The sequence below is a fragment of the Rhipicephalus microplus genome, chromosome 1, assembly GCF_043290135.1.
Source record: "Rhipicephalus microplus isolate Deutch F79 chromosome 1, USDA_Rmic, whole genome shotgun sequence".
Taxonomy (NCBI): Eukaryota; Metazoa; Arthropoda; class Arachnida; order Ixodida; family Ixodidae; genus Rhipicephalus; species Rhipicephalus microplus.
The window spans coordinates 6,157,346-6,175,630 of NC_134700.1; the positions used below are offsets into that span (position 1 = coordinate 6,157,346).

Genomic DNA, 18,285 nt, shown 5'->3' on the forward strand with positions numbered 1-18,285 from the left:
ATCAACTGTCCATGAAGAATGTATGACACAGTTCAGCTACACTAATAGTAATTACAAGTAGTACAGCTAAAATCAAAAGGCAGACTTGCGATTTCAGCCTGTTGTGACTTTCTGGAGGCGTAGAGGCTCTTCTTCTGTTCCAGCTTGTACTGCAGAACCTCTTGATGACTGCACACTTCCCTGATCACAGACACAACATTACAGACACAACATTAAACAGCCATCAGTCACACCAAAGCAATAACCACTAGTATTGTGGGGGTTTTACATCTCAAAATTACGATATGATTATGAGAAGTGCTCTAGTGGAGATATCAAAAAAATTTTCCACCTTTTGATATTTTTAAATATTTATTTTTATTTTATTTCAAAAGACAGCAGACCATTCCAAGCAGGAATGATATGCATGATAGTTATGGTGATGACAAAAGCAATCCTAAGAAAACAATTGAATGCTGGGTGAAACCTGAATAACAGTTTTGAAGATACAGTGCTTTGAGCTATTCCACACACACACACCACTCAAAGTGTGACTAGAAATGATGAATGGCTCGCCTCAACACTCGCCACAATCATCAAAATGTCGGCTTCATGTGTGTACTCAATGCCTTGTCTAGAAAGATGCCTGCGATGTCACATGCTTTACCATTGGGATAGGACGTCCCTCGTGGTTCAGTGCTTTCTCCGTGAGGAGCACTGGCAGCCGACATGATCATTTACGCTAGATTCGGAAGGGAGACCATCACAGAAACACAACCGTGTTGCTTTCAAGAAGGCAGTAGGTGTTGCTTTAATATCAGAGGCAGCACGATTTGAAATGGCTGCCTTAGTGATTGACTGCTTCTGACATGTGACAACATGCCATGCCATTGGTCTAATGCCTGCACAGGAATAGCATCGTCTGCTGCTTGCGTATCTCCGGGCTACGACCATCACGGCTGTCAAAATTGTGTTACTTAGTGACTATTTCACGCTTTTTTTGTGTTCACAGGTAGACGATAATTTAGCATAGAATTGCACCTTAGCTTGTAATGTCATCGACTGATATTGTAACTGACTGACATTGTAACCCATTGTAATATTATCGACTCCTTGGATCCGCTGTTAGATATTCTGCTCACCAGTACTTAGGACCTTACAGCGAAGACCCCCGCAGGGCAACTCTATGTACTCGTGAATGAGCATGACGAGCTTGTTAACATCGGGCACCACAGCCACAACTGAGCTTTCTGCTCCAAGTCGTGGCTAGGCCTAACTCGGCTGCAAACTTTGCGGGCAAGACAACTAGCGGACATGCGAAATCGAACACGCTGTAATGTGCTTTGTCAAAAGCAATGAACTGCCATATTTACTCGCGTAATCCTTGCACCCCCCCCCATCGCCCAACAAAAATACGATTTCTTTTTTTCCTTCAGTAATTATTGTACCCCCGAAAATTGCCACAACAATGTCGTCTGCTTGTTCCAGTCACTGATGATGAGAGCGCGTGCCATCTGGCTAGGGTGGCTAGAATGGGAAGGTGTGATGACTGCGGCGGCGGCCTCTTGCCTAGCGAGGCCTCTCTGCGTGTTCTCGCCGCTGGGGGGAAATTTGGTGCGTCAGTCTGGGGCGCTGTTGGCATGTGCCGACTGTGAGCATGTGTTGCTCGTGTCTCGTAGGTGACGGAGCAGCGCAAGTTAGCAGTCGCTGTTCACGAAGTACGGCCTGCTTTTTCTATCGCTTCCCGATTTTTTGAAGGAGATGATGTCAGCGGTTGTCGTTTTTTGAACCACTTTGAAGAATGCTGTCGACGGGCAAAAAAAAACGCAGAGGTGGTGCTTTGTGCCAGGTTGCGACGCCGGCTACAAGTCCTGCGGTGAAAGACTGTCTCTCTTTCGTGCACCTGCCCATGAGGATGAATTTGAAAAGTGGGCACGTGCCATACCAAGGGCTGAGCCGCAAGCCCCTGCAAGAGAATTCTGCAGTTTGCGAAAGCCATTTTGACCCAAGGTACGTATTGAATTCGTACATGTTTAAGCATATAGAAAAGTTGAGGTTTCTACAAGTTAACACACTGACCCGGTGTGACACATGGGTCATGAGCAGCAGAAGTGCAGTGGAAAGAGCCAGACTAATTCAGATGATCGGTTGTTCTTGTACTTACATTGGCATGTTGCTCCACGTGGGCGCGTTTTGCGTTCTGCCTCTATCGACCCGCAGCTAGATGTGTGCCACCTAACGCTGCAACACATGCATTAATTATTGTTTCGTTGCTTGGAAATTCGAAGAGTCTTCATTACAGAGGCTACGCTCACTTTTTATTATGTTTTCAGGTTTATCATGAGACATCAAGTGCACATTGTGAATAAAAAGGAGGTCCATATACCACGCGATGTGCCTGCCCTTAAGGAGAGTGCTATTCTAACAATTTTCCCGAACCTTCCAAAGTATATGATGAAAACTCTGCCAAAAGAGAGGAACGGGAGAATGGGACAGGGCTCTTCCGTGCCTGCAAAGAAGAGCCGCGAGGATATTGATGATTCAGAACGCGAATCGGTTCAGCTCATTCCTCATGACGAATTGGACATAGTCAACGATGAAGTACCTCGGAAACACTTCATTTTTGGTCTTTGACTACCATCGGAGTATTGGTCACGTCAGACATTCCAAAACAAAAACATAGCGAGTTACCAAACAGCTGAACATCATAAAAGCAAAGTACCTCCTGTTGCCTTCAGCAAGATAGCTGTCTGAAAATTAAGCACCAGCTTGTGACGACGTTACACTACCTGTCGAAGCAACAGAGGTTGCGATTGAACACGCTGACTACGTTGAAGAACGCAGTGATGACTGCCTCACCTATTATATTGCTGGATATGTAGCCAGGAAGCGGATCTTCTCAACCCAATGCGAAGCTTGCAAGGATGCTTGCCTCGTGACACGTGATAGTGTGATGGACCAATTGCCAGCAGAAGCGTGTAAAAAGTGGGACACGGGGGGCCTTCTTTACCCCTCTGTCCGTCTATATAGTCTAATCAAAACCCTTGAGGATAGACTAACTTGTGCATTTAGCACCACGCGCTTGCACACCAAAGTAGTGAAGGATTTTTTTGCGCCTAGCAGCCAATGTGCCACAAATTGGCTGCAGTGAGCATTCAGCTTCTTTAATAACATCGGTTGTCAGGTTCTACAGCATTACGCGTGTCCATTTTCTGCTGAAAGGGCTAAACCAGCATGCTGTGCAGAATAAAGCCAAGAAGGTGAAACCCTGTACTATGTAATGTTTTAATGTACTGTTTCTAATAAACTTGAATCAAGTCACCAGTCTTGTACTTTATTGCATTCTTCTGCCGCACTGCATAAAAACTGCATTGACTTCCACTTTTTAAAGTACTATTGCAATCGAAAATGTATAATAAATCTGCGAGTGACACACGCAAGGTTGTTGACACCTGCTGGTCTGCGGGAGAGATTCCTCTGAACTAATTTTCGCGTGACAAGCGCTCCCACCTCGCAAGAAGTGGCCGCGAAACCCACGCTCTGTATCGGCTGCGTGGTTTGCGCTTGTAGATTACACGTGCAAGTTTCTCAACGTCAACAACATAATTGAAAAGACTACAGCCATAAAACTGAGCGCGGTCGAATTATTTACCCGCCCAGAGGGAAGTAGACGACGCGAGAAAAGCACAGCGCCCCCACCGGCAGTGCCACCGCGCAACAGGAACGCGCTTTTGGGCCAGCCTCCGGAGGCCAGTCATCACACCTCCCTAGCCACCCTAATTGGCACCATTTCCTAAGCATAGAGCATACTATTATTGCACAGTGATTCAATTCAATCCAAGCCAAGCCAAAGTGGCAAGTGGGCGTTGCGGAGTGTTTTGTACGTTGTGTCTGTAATGTTGTTACATTATGGGGCGATAGAGAAACTACACGGCTGCTTTTAACTTGAAAGTGATTCACCATGCACTAAACAACAGCAACAGGTCTGCCGGTAGGCCTTTTAGAGTCGACGAGTTCTGTGTTCGCTGCTGGTGATAGCAGCTGAAAGCCACCATGACACGGCCCTTCCGTGTTCCTAAGATTGGCGTTGATGGTGGTAAACGTTATTTCGTCAGAAGGCAACTGCGGACGATTCTGTTAAATGGCCATCAGCCCAATACTGGCGTTCGACTCTTACCTTTTGCGAGCTCCGGTTGAGCGACGAACACTGCCACTACGCCCGCAACGCCTACAAGCTTAATGTACGATATATTAATTCTCAACTATTTACTTGGGCCTTTTGTGTCTCAAATAACTCTTGTCTTGTGTTGAACCTGTGCATTGTTGAGGTAAGTTTTAATTAGCACTTCTCAAAGCTTGCTGTTAGTTGCTGGCGTGAGAATCCCGATTTGCGATCACTTCGTTTTCAGTTTTGCTCTGTACGTCTTTGTGGAAAGTTTTCCCCGCGTAATTATCGCACCCGCCAACTTGGCATCAGTTTTTCGCCAAAAAAAGTGCGACGGTTATGCGAGTAAATATGGTATATCGCTTGCTGGTTCTTCAGAACCGTGGATTGGCATTTTGAGCATCGGCAGCAGACCTCCCCCTCACTGGCGAAGCTTGCCGCACAGTGATTACTTGAAGCAGCAATGGCAGCGGCTAGCAATTTCGCGTGTCAGCACTCTGAAACGCGAGAACAAGCACGCTACAGTCAAACACGGTTATAGTGAAGCCACATATATCGAATTTTCAGGCATATCGAACTCGTCAAGTATCACCTTAAAATTTTTTTGTTAAAGTAAAAAATATCGCAGGTTTATATTGAACGATATTTTTACCTGCTTTCAGATATATCGAACGCCGCACGAGTTGGAAAGTGCATTTCGACATTCACAACGCCCTGCTATCTCCTCGGCAGCGCGGCTAGGCGTGCGAGTGGAGAGGTGCACTTTGGCACTCGTACGCCTGGTGACCTTCACGCGGCACCACGCCTCCGTCAAAACCCGAAACACTAAAAAAAAACGGTAAGGACGAGAGGGCTCGGACTGCATCATTTCTAACTTGCAGAACGCCTTTTTTTTTCGTTTCTCTTTCTCTCTCTCATGCTTTCTCTGCCAAACCGTCAGCTCGAAGAGCAGGAACAAAGAAGTTGACGTCCTCCTCATTCTGCCTTTTCTTAAATTTTTTTTTTTGCTGTTTTGCGAGGTTTGATTAGCCAACCACCGCTCGCGCCTTTTGCTGTTGCCCTCACAGGTGGCTATCGCCTCCCGAGCGCTTCGCCTGTGTTGGCGTGTTGCCTATGTACCATCGCATCTGCAGCATTTCTCTTTTGCGTGCGTGGTGTGCAAAGCCGCTGGGGAATTCTTGAATTGTCGACTTCTCGTGTAGCTGTGGCCAGTGTCAAGAAGTGCAAGACCCATTACTTTGTGACGAAGTTGGAGGCTAACAGCGTGTTGAGGCGGGCGAAAAATGTTCGACTGTCGTGGATGACTTCGGGATACCACGGAGCACTGAGTACCTTGTTGAAGAACGAAGTTGATATCAGGGCAAAGGCGGCGGAGCAGCGAACATCGGGTGCCTGTCATGCGCGCGCTTCTGCCCACGAGAATGTAGAAAAGGCACTCTATCTTGGTTTTTAGAAGTGCGCGCGAAAAACATTTCGGTGGATGGCCCAATATGCTGATCGCCAAGGCGAAATGGTTTGCCGCTGCACTCAGTGAAAGAACTTTGCTGACAACACCAGGAAGCTTTACCGATTTAAGCAGTGCTACTACATCGTTGGCAAAACCAATTCTGGCGAAAGCGAAGCTGTCAGCAGCCAAGATATCTAGCTGTGGTAGACAAAGAAGTGGCCGGAAATCTTCACAAAGGTTTCTGCTGCAGAGATCTTCACCTGGTGAGAAAAGAAGACGGACACAGTGGTTAGCTGCTTCCGCAAGGCAGGCTTTATGATGGTGTAACTTGCGGAAACCAGGGAAGACGACGACGAGCTGATAGAAGACGCATTTTGCGAGTTGTCCTGCTTCCCAGCAGCAGTTCCACATGAAGTGTCTGTGGACGACGTAGTGAAAGCGGACTGCAATGTCAGGCCGTTGCGAGCCTCGCTGACAAGGGCATAGTAGCTGCGGTCGCAGGGACCCAGGATACCCAGGCCGACAGCTCAAGTGATAAGGAGAATCGTCCGAACGAGGCGCTGGCCACAAACATGTACTCTGCCTCTGAAGTAGCGGCAGCGTTCGGCGTCATTCACCGTTCTATTAGCCAGATGAAGTGAACCGGGCTTCCGCACCTGGACAGCCTTAATAGGATCGAGACTAGCGCCTTCAACTTCACTTCAAAAACTAAGAAGCTGGCCAAGATAAGCATTTTTTTTCACCCAAATAAATTATTCTGTTGCAGCGCGTTTCCAGGATTAGTTGTTATTCTTGGATGCGCCTATTGTAGGCGATGGTCTGCTACAGGTAAGCTCTCGGGACCTGTATTTTTTGATATCGAATTTTTCATTTTTCAATTTTCAAAAAGATGGTACCATACAATTTCCCGTCAACTACCGAAAGTTGAATGAGATCACGAAAAAAGACGTGTATCTTTTACCATGAATAGATGACTTGCTGGACATTATTCGCAACGCTCATTACTTTTCTTCCATGGATCTACGCAGCGACTATTGGCAAATTTCTGTTGACGAGCGTGACCGCCAAAAGAGCGCCTTCATTACTCCTGATGGATTCTACGAGTTCAAAGTCCTTCCCTTCTGCTTATGCTCGGTGCCAGCTACTTTTCAAAGAATGATAGACACGGTTGTTTTCGGGCTAAAATAGCAATCGTGTCTTGTCTATCTTGACTATGTGGTCGTCTTCACGGACACGTTTGAGCAGCACGTCCAGCGCTTACAGAGAGTTCTCCAGGCGATTCGAACAGCTGGACTTTCTCTCAAACCTGAGAAATGCCACTTTGCTTTCGAGGAACAGAAGGCTCTTGGTCACGTTGTCAGCCACGCCGGTATATGCCCAGACCCTGAGAAAATGAAAGCTGTTGCCGCATTTCCTGTCCCAACAAGCAAGCACAATCTCCGCCGATTTCTGGGACTGTGCACATATTACAGACGCTTCCTCAAAGCCTTTTATAAGATCGCTGAACCTCTAAATTAACTTACAAAAGATGGCATACCATTTGTGTGGGGTCAGGATCAGCGTCACGCCTTTGACACGCTACGAAACCATCTCCAAGCCCCACCTGTACTCGGTCACTTTGATGACAACGCTGCCACAGAGCTACACACGGATGCCAGCAACGTCAGACTTGGAGCTGTATTGGTTCAATGACAAAATGACATAGAGCGCGTGATTGCCTAGGCAAGTCTAACACTATCATCTGCAGAGAGAAACTACTCTGCAACAAAAAAAGAAAGCTTAGCCGTTGTTTGGCCTATAACAAAGTTTTGGCCTTATCTGTACGGTCGCCCATTCAGGGTAGTTAGTGACCACCATTCTTTATGCTGGCTCGCCAACCTCAAAGATCCTTCTGGTCGTCTAGCACGGTGGAGCCTTCGGCTGCAAGAATTTGACGTTACAGTCATTCACAAGTCAGGACGCAAACACACCGATGCTGACTGTCTCTCACGTGCGCCAATCGGAAGTACGAATGCGGACGTTGAAGAGGACGATACATCCCTTTCCTCTGTACAAGCAACCGACTTGGCTCAACAACAACGCGACGACATAGAGCTAAGCCCGCTGATTGACTACCTCGAAGACCGAAAAACAAAAAAACCTGACCACTTTGCTGGCTTCACATTTTAGTAAGATATATCCGAATGGCCTTTGTGCCAGAATCAGCAGTAAATGAAGCTAAATCAATGTAATAAATAGGGAGGTCAGCGTAAAGCTGCCAATAGACCATGGATGGACGAATGCTATGAGGGTCCCCTTTATAACGGGGAGGTGACATGTGTGCCACCAGGCTCGCAAGAAAAAAAATGAAAGCTTTCTTTTTATGTTGGCCTAATGCTTTATCTACTTTGATTAAATCAATTTTATTATAAGAAAGAAAATGATAATTTGTGTTCCATCTCTCTGCCTCTTCAGGCAGAATGACTGTTTTCTCACTATTTCTGTCCTTTATCTCCGATTTTCTGTCACCAACACTCTAACCATTCCTTGCTTCTATCGTGGATATGTTCAGCTTTCCATGTTTATCCCTGAGAACCAAAGCCTCATGTAGGCTTGTACCCGCATTCAATCAGAACATATTCCGTCATTTCCTTAACTCCTCCACAGTGTGGACATTGTTCTTTTTTACTGAATCTTGCTTTATGACTATGCATTCTAAGGCGACCAGACCTCACTTATAACAGTAAAGCACTTTTCCTTGAATTATAATAAAACCTGCCCTGTCTTATTTTGTTCTTGCCCTTTCATTAGTTCCCGAGAGTCGGCTTCTTTTCCATCGCTGCCATGCAATAAATCCTCTCTGCTTCACTGACTTTTTGCTCAATTTTTTTTTGTCGACGTGTCGCCCACACTGCCAGCTGTATATTTACTGGCAAGCCTCCTAGTTATTTTTCTCTACTTCGTGCCCACGCTCTTTATAGACAAATACCTAAACACCTTCCCTGCCTATCTACGCTTCTTCATTTTTTCCTAAAGGCCCCTCTTCAAATCTCATTTTGCTCTGAGCTTCCCTTACTTCAAAACCTGTCCATTCCATATCCCGCTTTACAATCTATTCGGTGTCTTCTCGTGAGCGTCCAACCTGTACATCCCCAGTCCTTTGATTTACATCCATTTCTGATTGCACCTCTGACTTCATGCACACTACTGAGTTCCCAAATGTAAGCCCTGGAACCATTATGCCTTTCCACAGACCTCAAAGCATTTTGTACCTATTGTACCCCCATAACGCTCTGTGCTTCATTACTGAATCATTCCTCTTTCACTTTGCTGGCAATGTTTTTTCCTGTACCTTCATATGTCTATCTCCCTCAATTACCCATACTCCAAGGTACTTGTACTTGCTTACCCTCGGTATTTTTTGGCCTTTTATTGAGACCGCGTGGTCTTTGTGATCATTGAATACCATCAATCCACATTTTGTTTACACTGAATGCTAGTCCTAGAGCCTTGCCTTCCCTTCCACATATATGGTATAATTGTAGTGCATGAGGAAACAAAAGAACACAGGACAAGCTCTTCCTCACAACTAAAAGACTTATTGGAAAGAGAAGAATATATAAGGAGGCAATCAATATCAACCCATGCATTGACATTGATTGCTTTAAACTACGGTTATACCATGCATATCCAACTAACCCATCTTTTGACTCTGTTCCCCATATACCTACCAGTCACTGTATATCGTATTGACTATAAAATAGGACAATATTGTCGATAAAAATCTCCGAAAAATATATTGTCAATATAAAATAGAAAATTGGTCAATATCCTCTGCATAAAATAGACCTGAAAGCTTGTCCTCAGCCATAGCGCCAGCCTGTTTGTCATTTATATGAGTATAGCATGCCACAACAAGGACACAAAAAGAGACACACACACAGTGCTAACCTGCAACTAATGTTTTATTTGCGATCACACATGCTATTTATACAATAACAGTAGACTGATAAAACCTAAAAAAGATGATGTTAAGATACAGCACAGCTCATGCACGCGTCATCACCGATTGCGACAAATTGACCTCGCCAACATCAAAATGAAGATTATAGAGATTCTAGACAGATGAAACCCAATGTTGCTACCTTCCAGCGCTTTTTCCATCCTCACCATGTACGTACAGCATGAATAACAGCGTGGACAAAGGACATCCCTGTCTAAACCCCTTGTTGATTTCAACGCTGTCGTTGCTACTTACTCCTTCCTATTCTATGCAAACTGTATTTTCTCTGCACATTTCTCTCAAAAGCTGTATATAGTCGTCGCCTATGCCCACTTCCTTCCATATGTCCTACAAAATATCCTGGTTAACATTGTCCTACGCCCCAGTGATGTCCAGATAAGCTACGTATTTGCAACTTTCACAGATGGTGGCAACACCATGCGGCATCTGTTGTAACTGTCGTTTAGGGGATGCCCGCACAGCCAGCCCATGCCATCGTTCAGTTGGCCTCACTTTGGTGGTTCGCTGGTGCTTTATATTTTGTCGCTGGCAATTTCTACTACAGTTATTCTGAATTCGGTAGTAAACTACCGAAGTCGGACAGGTGCTGCAGATCGTAGTAGCAATGATTTACTCTTTATTGTTTGCTTGCTGAGCTAGAAGAATCACAAAATATGTTTCACGCCGTGCAGTCAAAGGCGAGGTTTCCTGCTTCCCAGTCAAAAAAAGTGAATTGGTCCAATCTGTCATACCAGTTCCTAGCAATTGGTCCTAAATGGAATGAATTGGAAAGCAGCGGGGATGTGGCGCTTCAATGTGCAGGACCAATTGGACCACACAGTTATGATAGGCCCACCAGTTTCTGATTCGTCTCCCAATTATAATGCTTGTCAGTCCAATTGGTTGCACACATCCCAATTGATAAACCCATTGGAACAGTGGATTCCAATCGGCCTCCCAATTAGAATGCTTATTGGTCCAATTGGATGTGCACACCCAAATAGGAAAAGACTTTCCAATTGGAGAAGACCCTTTAGTGGAAACATTCTAGTTGCAAAGAGTTCATGTTTTGAGTGTTCAACTGGTTCACCTAATAGAAACCAGTTAATTTCAAGATTCAAGATTGTTTATTGTCTCTTTTTCATTTTCACCAAATACATGCATGAATGTCTGGATCCTTAGCCTATTGGCTAGTAATAGATCCATTAAAAACATAATACAAATGAATCAGGGGCTATGTATGTACAACCACATGTTTGGGGGAAAATGTAGTACATACAGGTGTTCAAAAAATTGTCCATAAAAAGCATGTGTATGAATAAGAAAGACACATTCAAGATAAATTACAGTGCTAAAAACAAACGCTCGGTTTATACAAAAACTATGAATAAGACAGCTGTGTATAGTTCTCATTGCAATAACACACATACAGAAGACCACACGTCAGGACTGCAGTACATCGTCAGTGGTAGAGGCTGCAAATTTTATCGTCCCCAAAACAACAGCAGTAGGAAAAACATGTACAAGGTATTATAAGTTGATGTTATTTTCAATTTTTTTTCCCCTACTTTTTGTTCTTCGATAAGCTGGATGTTGTGTGATGCAAGAAAAAGTCTTTTAAAGCCTGATCTACCCTGGTTGATTGTAAAACGGATGATGGGAGATCATTCCAAACGCCGGCGTACTTGAGACGGCGTTGTCCGTATGTGTTATGAGAGAGAGGGATTAAAAATTTGCCTTCGGAGGCAGAGCGACTACTTTTACCTGGTGTTTGGAAAATAGTTCTAGGAAAGGGGAAGTTGTTACAAATGATTTTATATACCAAGAGAGTTATACGATAATCTCGTAGCGTAAGCACGGGCATTATTGCGGTTTTGGAAAATAGAGGCGGAGGGGGTGTACGAGGGGGAACATGGTTTATTATTCTCAAGGCTCTCTTTTGTAGGCATATTATGTGCTTGATGTATGTGTGATAGGTGAATCCCCAACAGTCGATGCAATATGTTATCTGAGATTGGAACAGAGAGAAGTAGATGGTGCGCAAGATATCAGTTTCCAAATGGTGTCGAGCTTTGGTCAGGGTAAAACAGACAGAGGAAAGTTTCTTCCCCAGTGTGTCTAAATGGGGCTTCCAGTTACAGGCATCGTCCAGCATTACGCCTAAATATGAGATACTACCGACTTTTTCTATTTCTTTATCATTGACCTTCAGCTTGCCCATAGTGAAGTCTACAGGCTTGCAGGGGGATTTAAAAACTATATATTTGGTTTTATCGGTTTTTAAAGTAAGCCTATTTGTTGTGAACCACTCGCTGATTTTTAAAAGTTTGTCGTTTAAAATATGTGCCGCAGTATGAAGTGACGGGGTGGTGAAAACTAGCGCTGTGTCATCCGCGTACATTACAGCACTTACCCTAGAAAGACAATTGGTTAAATCGTTAATATATAACGTAAAAAGAATGGGTCCGAGAACGGAGCCCTGTGGTACTCCTGCATCTACTGGTCTTAAACTGGAAACATGCTCGTCAATAACTACCCTTTGGTATCGCCCATTTAGACAACTTTTAAAAAACTGGAGGGACTGGCCTCTGAATCCGTATCGCTCAAGCTTTTGGCTTAATATTTCAAGATGAACTGTATCAAATGCTTTTCTAATGTCTAGAAACACACCTATAGCAAATTGGTTGTTGTTGAGGGCCTCATTAATTACATCTGTCACGGAAAGTACTGCAGATAGAGTTGATTTGGTTTTCTGAAAGCCATGTTGGTCCGGCGGTAGAATACCGTTTTTATGCAGGAAATTTTTTACTCGCATCGCTAATAACTTCTCGAACAACGTATTAATGCAGCTTAAGACGGATACAGGTCTGTAATTGTTGAGTTCATTTTGGTTTCCAGTTTTATAAATTGGGGTTACTTTAGCTATTTTTAGAATTTCAGGATATATACCCGTATGGAACGCTTTATTAAAAAGTAATACTAAGGTTGGAGCTAGGATTTCTATGTTTTTTGTAAGGACTGAAATAGGTATGCCATCAATGCCTTTAGCCTTCCCTGAATTCAAATTTTTAGCAGTTACTATAACCTCTGTTTCAGTTATGTCGATGTAACCAAATGACGGACCATGCCAAGGAGGTAAAGAAGGTTCTTTTGGTGAACTTAGGCCACTATGCAGGTTTGAGCCGACTGAACAGAAGTGCTCGTTGAACTGATTTGCGAGATTGTGCATTTGCGGCATTTCAGGGAGGACTCTTTTTGATGGAGTTGGCTGTATAATAGAGTTAATAACTTTCCAAAGTTTGCCACAGTCATTGGAAGTTGAAGTTACTTGTTTCTTGTAGTAGAGTCGCTTCTGTTTACGCATAGCTGCAACTGCTTTGTTTCTATATATTCTAAACTGGTTATTGTAATAAGAGTTCCCTCTGTTTTGTTTCATTTTGGTGTACCAGAAATCTCGCGTTTTTATAGCATTTAGTACGTTAGCTGTCATCCATGGACATATTGGATGCGTATGGTACGTTTTCTTTAATTTTTTACTGCTGTCCTTGATAATCGACTTTATCCGTTCGACTAGGGTCCGACAATGTTCGCTGACATCCATACCGTTAAGGTCCTCAAAATTGGCTGCAGAGAGCAGCTGCGAAACCCTCTCGTAATCAATTGATTGATTGATTGATATGTGAGGTTTAACGTCCCAAAACCACTATATGATTATGAGAGACGCCGTAGTGGAGGGCTCCGGAAATTTAGACCACCTGGGGTTCTTTAACGTGCACCCAAATCTAAGCACACGGGCCTACAACATTTCCGCCTCCATAGGAAATGCAGCCACCGCAGCCGGGATTCGAACCCGCGCCCTGCGGGTCAGCAGCCGAGTACCTTAGCCACTAGACCACCGCGGCGGGGCACCCTGTCGTAATCAAGCCGTGTAGTATAGCCATGAAAATTATTGCTGGTTATGTGGTTGTTGCCGAGACGATATAGGAATGCTATTGGCAAGTGGTCAGCTACAGGAATGTCGTATGTTCCTGAAAGGGAACTGACAGGTTTGAAGTTGCATAGGACATGATCCAAGCATGCACAGGTGTCTGAAGTGATGCGAGTGGGATATGAAATGAGATTTTGGAAGCCATAAGAATTTAGCAAGTTTTGATAGTCATCACAGTTGTCACCTAAGATATTGATGTTCATATCGCCCACAACTACTGTATTCTTATGATTGTCGTTTAGGTAAGACAAAATACTTTCAAGGTCTTTCAGAAACTGCTTGCGATGCGACTACGGGGGTCTATATACAGCACCGTAAATGACATCATCAATTTCTACAAATAAGGATTCACAACTAGTAGCAGCAGGTAAGTATGAACATTTTTTATATGCGAGAGGCTTCCTAATATATATTCCTACTCCTCCTCCCCTATTATTTGCTTCTCGAGGGTGGGATATAAACAAGTACTTAGGAATGTTATAGCTTTCGCCAGGCATCAACCAGGTTTCTGTAAGCGCAATAACATCGTACATACATGAATGCTGGGTTAGAAGGGAGCAAAGAGCATCGCTGTTTTTTGAAACGCTTCTAATATTACAGTGAAGTATAGAGCGTGTGCCTTTTGTTTTATGGAAGTTGTCATCTACAGATGGAGTCAGCATAACAGAAGGGCTTATGCTATCTGCGCAAGATCGGCTTCGTTGCGGATGCGGATAGTGTCCGAGTTCTCGGCTTTTTTCATCAATATGCGCCCGTTTGCAACCCAAGCGTGTCGCCAATCGTGACGTTTTTTTTGCGGCAATAGTTTTTCCCAGTAGGGCTTTATACGAAGGACAGAGATGTTCGTTAAAATACACAGGCGTCGATCCGGCAATTCCAAGGTCAGATGTATTCAGTCGCATTTTTTTCGTAGCATAAAGCAGCTTATCGCGGGCTGCGCAGGACATAAATTTTATGACAATGTTTGACACATTTCTGTCCTTAGTCGGTACCCAGTGGGCTACATCAATATCAGCTGGAGATAGCGTTACTTTACCAATTGATAAACCATTGGAACAGTGGATTCCAATCGGCCTCCCAATTAGAATGCTTGTTGGTCCAATTGGATGTGCACACCCAAATAGGAAAAGACTTTCCAATTGGAGAAGACCCTTTAGTGGAAACATTCTAGTTGCAAAGAGTTCATGTTGTGAGTGTTCAACTGGTTCACCTAATAGAAACCAGTTAATTTCAACTGGCTGACCAGCTAAAGACCAGTTCTTTTCAACTGGTTGAACCTATGGAGTGCCATGTGCAAGTTCTGTGAAATCGGCAATGAGTGAAAGTGGTAAAAATTTTTTAACATTTTTTTAAAATCATAAAACACCTTACTACAGTACTACTGCACACTTTTCTTGCCACTTGACATCTTTATCATGCGAGCAGCCGCCGAAGTTTATTCATAAGAGAACACAGTGAGAGAGCGGCTGAGCAAGCATGGTTTAGTACTGACAACCATTCCAAAAACGCTGCATTCGAAGTAATAAAGTAAGGTCAAAATAAACTTTAAAATTAATTATCACTATAAAATTTTGTATTGTTTTTTGACCAAAGCAATAGTCATGTAGTTTATACTTTCATAAAGTGCATGCGCTCACAGTGCAAGCATGGTGGCAAGTGCCATCAGCATCGTCATCAGCAGCGCACCACCGCAGCGAACACAAGTCATAAGCTTTACCGGCGTGTTTTATATCCAGCGTCTTTGCAATAATCATGTTGGCATGATCCATTGAATCAGCCCCATTTCTTCACAATCAAGGCAAGTATTTTGTTTTTGAACCACCTTATCTGCTGTATCATTAGCACCTTTTGCACATTTTGTTCGTTACCCTAAGTAGTGTTGGCTCGCGACTGCAGCGGACACGGTGCACGGGCGCAGCAGGCATGAAGTGTGGGAGCTGCTGTACGCGGTAAGCCTTGTTACATCGATAACATTTCCATTCTTCATGCAGAAATAACCACACTCGTCTGGAACACTCGAATGACGCACTCCGAATTGCACTGTCGATGTTGGCATGCATGACCGCTTAGGACGAATTCTCTATGTGTGGAGTTTCTCGAACTACCCGATCTGGAAAGTGCCAGAGCGTTCAGTTACAACATTTTAGACTAGTGTATTAACCTCTTTACTTCAGCCATGTAGCCCATTTTTCTCTGTCTTATATTTTTCGTTAGCACAGCCTGCCCGCATGATTCCCGATGCAACTCGGAACAAAGAAAAAAAACTGAGCACCAGCGACCTCCTTTCCAGAAGCTGCAGCAGAACAGGCGGCAGTTTGACTACAAATACCCTCACTAGCAGAAATTGGGGAGTTTTACTACAAAGCTCACTCTGCATGAGACATTTTCGCAGAACTATTGTTGTCTAATAAAGGCTCTTTGTGTTGAGCACTAGTTTACTTTAAGTGGATGACCATTTGCGCTCAGCCGGTTAACCAGTTGGCAACCAGCCTAATTCAACTGGCTGACCAGTCGAGCACCTGTTACCTTCAATTGAATGACCACATCTATTCAATTGCTTAACCAATTAAAAACCATGTACCTGAGACTTTCCGTCTAGTTGGACACTAGTTCTCTTCAACTGGCAAACCATTTAGACGCCAGCTACGTTCAATTGGATGAATACACCTATTCCAATTAGTTAACCAATTGAAGACCACCTAGTTTCAACTGGGGAACCATTTACGATTAACTGGATTACCAGTTCCACACCAGCTCACTTTAACTGGTTAGCCATTTGGGCACCAGTGAGCTTAAATTGGATGACCAATTGGTCCCCCACCTACATCATTTGTCATCAACCCCTTTCACCAATGTGGTCGCTAGGCCTGCCGATTCTTCATTCAAGACATCGTTTAGACAGCCCACAATTATCGCGAGGTTTCGTCCATTATCTTTAGTTGTGAGTTTCCCGCTCGCTTGCCTCATCACTGCTTCCAGCTTATATCCTGGGAACGTCTCTATTGAAACCCTCTTGTCGCCTCTTACCCTCTCTTTGATTGCTTCTGCGCATCGATTTAGGTTCGAGTCCCCGGTGATTATCACATGCTGTGAATTTTCTGCTAGAGAGTCCCGCACCTGGAGCTTACTTGCATTTGTACCACCAGCTACCTTGTTCCTTCCCACCCCCACAATTACTTCACAGAAGCTGGGTCTTGTGACCATTGAACCGACTGAACCTGTTTTTTCTGAACCTGTTTCCCCTTTTTTTCTCTATCATTATGGGTGCCGGTACCCTACCGTTCACTCCATTGGCTGCTTCTTTGTTCACCTTCGCTAGTGCTTCTTTGGCTGATGATGATGATATATGGTGTTTTTTGGCGCAAGGGCCATTTAATGGCCAAAGAGCGCCAGTTCATGGGACAAGGAATGTGGATAATGATTGTGATTAGCGGCTGTATAAGGGCCATAAAATTCCTCGCAGTAAGGCGGTTAAAAACATACAAGTAATAAAATCATGACCATGCCGTGAAAGGTGTGTGTGGTGTGAATAGGTGACAAAAGTTGGAGATAATGTAAAACGATGGTGGACATGTATGGCATTAGCACAAGTACCTCACTCTATCATACCCTTGCATCCAAGGGCCGTGAGGCAAGTGCCTTCCTGTGTAGCCACCGCAGCAAAAACCTCTCTGGAGAGGTCGTGCTTTGGAATGCCCGGGTATATGATATGAAAATTATGAATTTCTTTTAAAAACGCTAACAATGATTTATTACTAAAAAATGGTTCCCTACCAATGAACATTGCAGGGTGTAGAGGTATATGTTGTCGGTAGGGTAATGGAAAGTGTTGTCTTCTTAGAGTGTCTAACTGTTTACATTGAATTAAAACGTGAAGAACTGTTAACGCCTCACCACATTTATCACACAATGGTGGATCACCACCTGACGAAAGATGTGTGTCGTGTATGTGTGTCCTATCCTGAGTCTTGTTAGTGTTACCTCCGTTAGACGTGATTTTGATACTGGTCGCCAATGGCCAAGGTGTGGCTTGATAACGTGTAGTTTGTTTTGTGTGTGTGTATCCCACTTGCTCTGCCAGTAGTACCTGAGGTTTCGTTTGAGAGACGGCTTAAGATCAAGGGCCGGGATTAATATGGGTGTAGGGGCAGTGCTTTTGTGGACGGATGCAGCGAGCTGATTCACCCTCACGTTGCCTTGGATCTCACGGTGCCCTGGCACCCAGCACACTACAACATGTTGTTTGAGTGTGTAGAGTGTGCACAAAATGGAGTAAAGTGAGACAAGGACCAGGTTTTTTTGTTTTTTAAGACTGTGCAGAGCCATTACCACACTGAGGGAGTCTGTATAAATTACTGCTTTTTGTATTTGTAATTGTTTGATGTGTTTAGCTGCCACAAGTATCGCGTAAGCTTCCGCTGTGAAGATACTTGTGCCTGGATGTAGAGGGCCAGCATCCGAAAAGGATGGGCCGACAGCAGCGTAGGACACAGAGGAGTTAGACTTGGAGGCATCTGTAAAGAACTCAGGACGTGTGTATTTGTGTTGAAGTTCCAGAAAGTATGTTCGGATATGGGCAATAGGTGCATGTTTTGTAACTTCTAGGAAAGACACATCGCAGTCTATAGTCTGCCACTGCCACGGTGGCGGGTACGCTACAGGAGCCATTAAACTGTGTTCAAGTGACACTCCAGTTTCTTCAGCTAGACCCCTCAGGCGAACTG

General features: G+C 44.2%; 1 protein-coding gene across 6 annotated transcripts in view; it reads right to left on the reverse strand.

Moving 5' to 3' along the window:
• Positions 1–18,285, reverse strand: part of LOC142767442 (sorting nexin-4-like) — a 284,030-nt gene that overhangs the window by 97,997 nt on the left and 167,748 nt on the right. For all 6 annotated transcript variants that reach the window (XM_075869125.1, XM_075869115.1, XM_075869139.1 and 3 more), the window contains one exon: positions 86–180. In XM_075869125.1, coding sequence (XP_075725240.1) covers positions 86–180 — 95 coding nt within the window. The remainder of the gene's footprint in view (positions 1–85; positions 181–18,285) is intronic.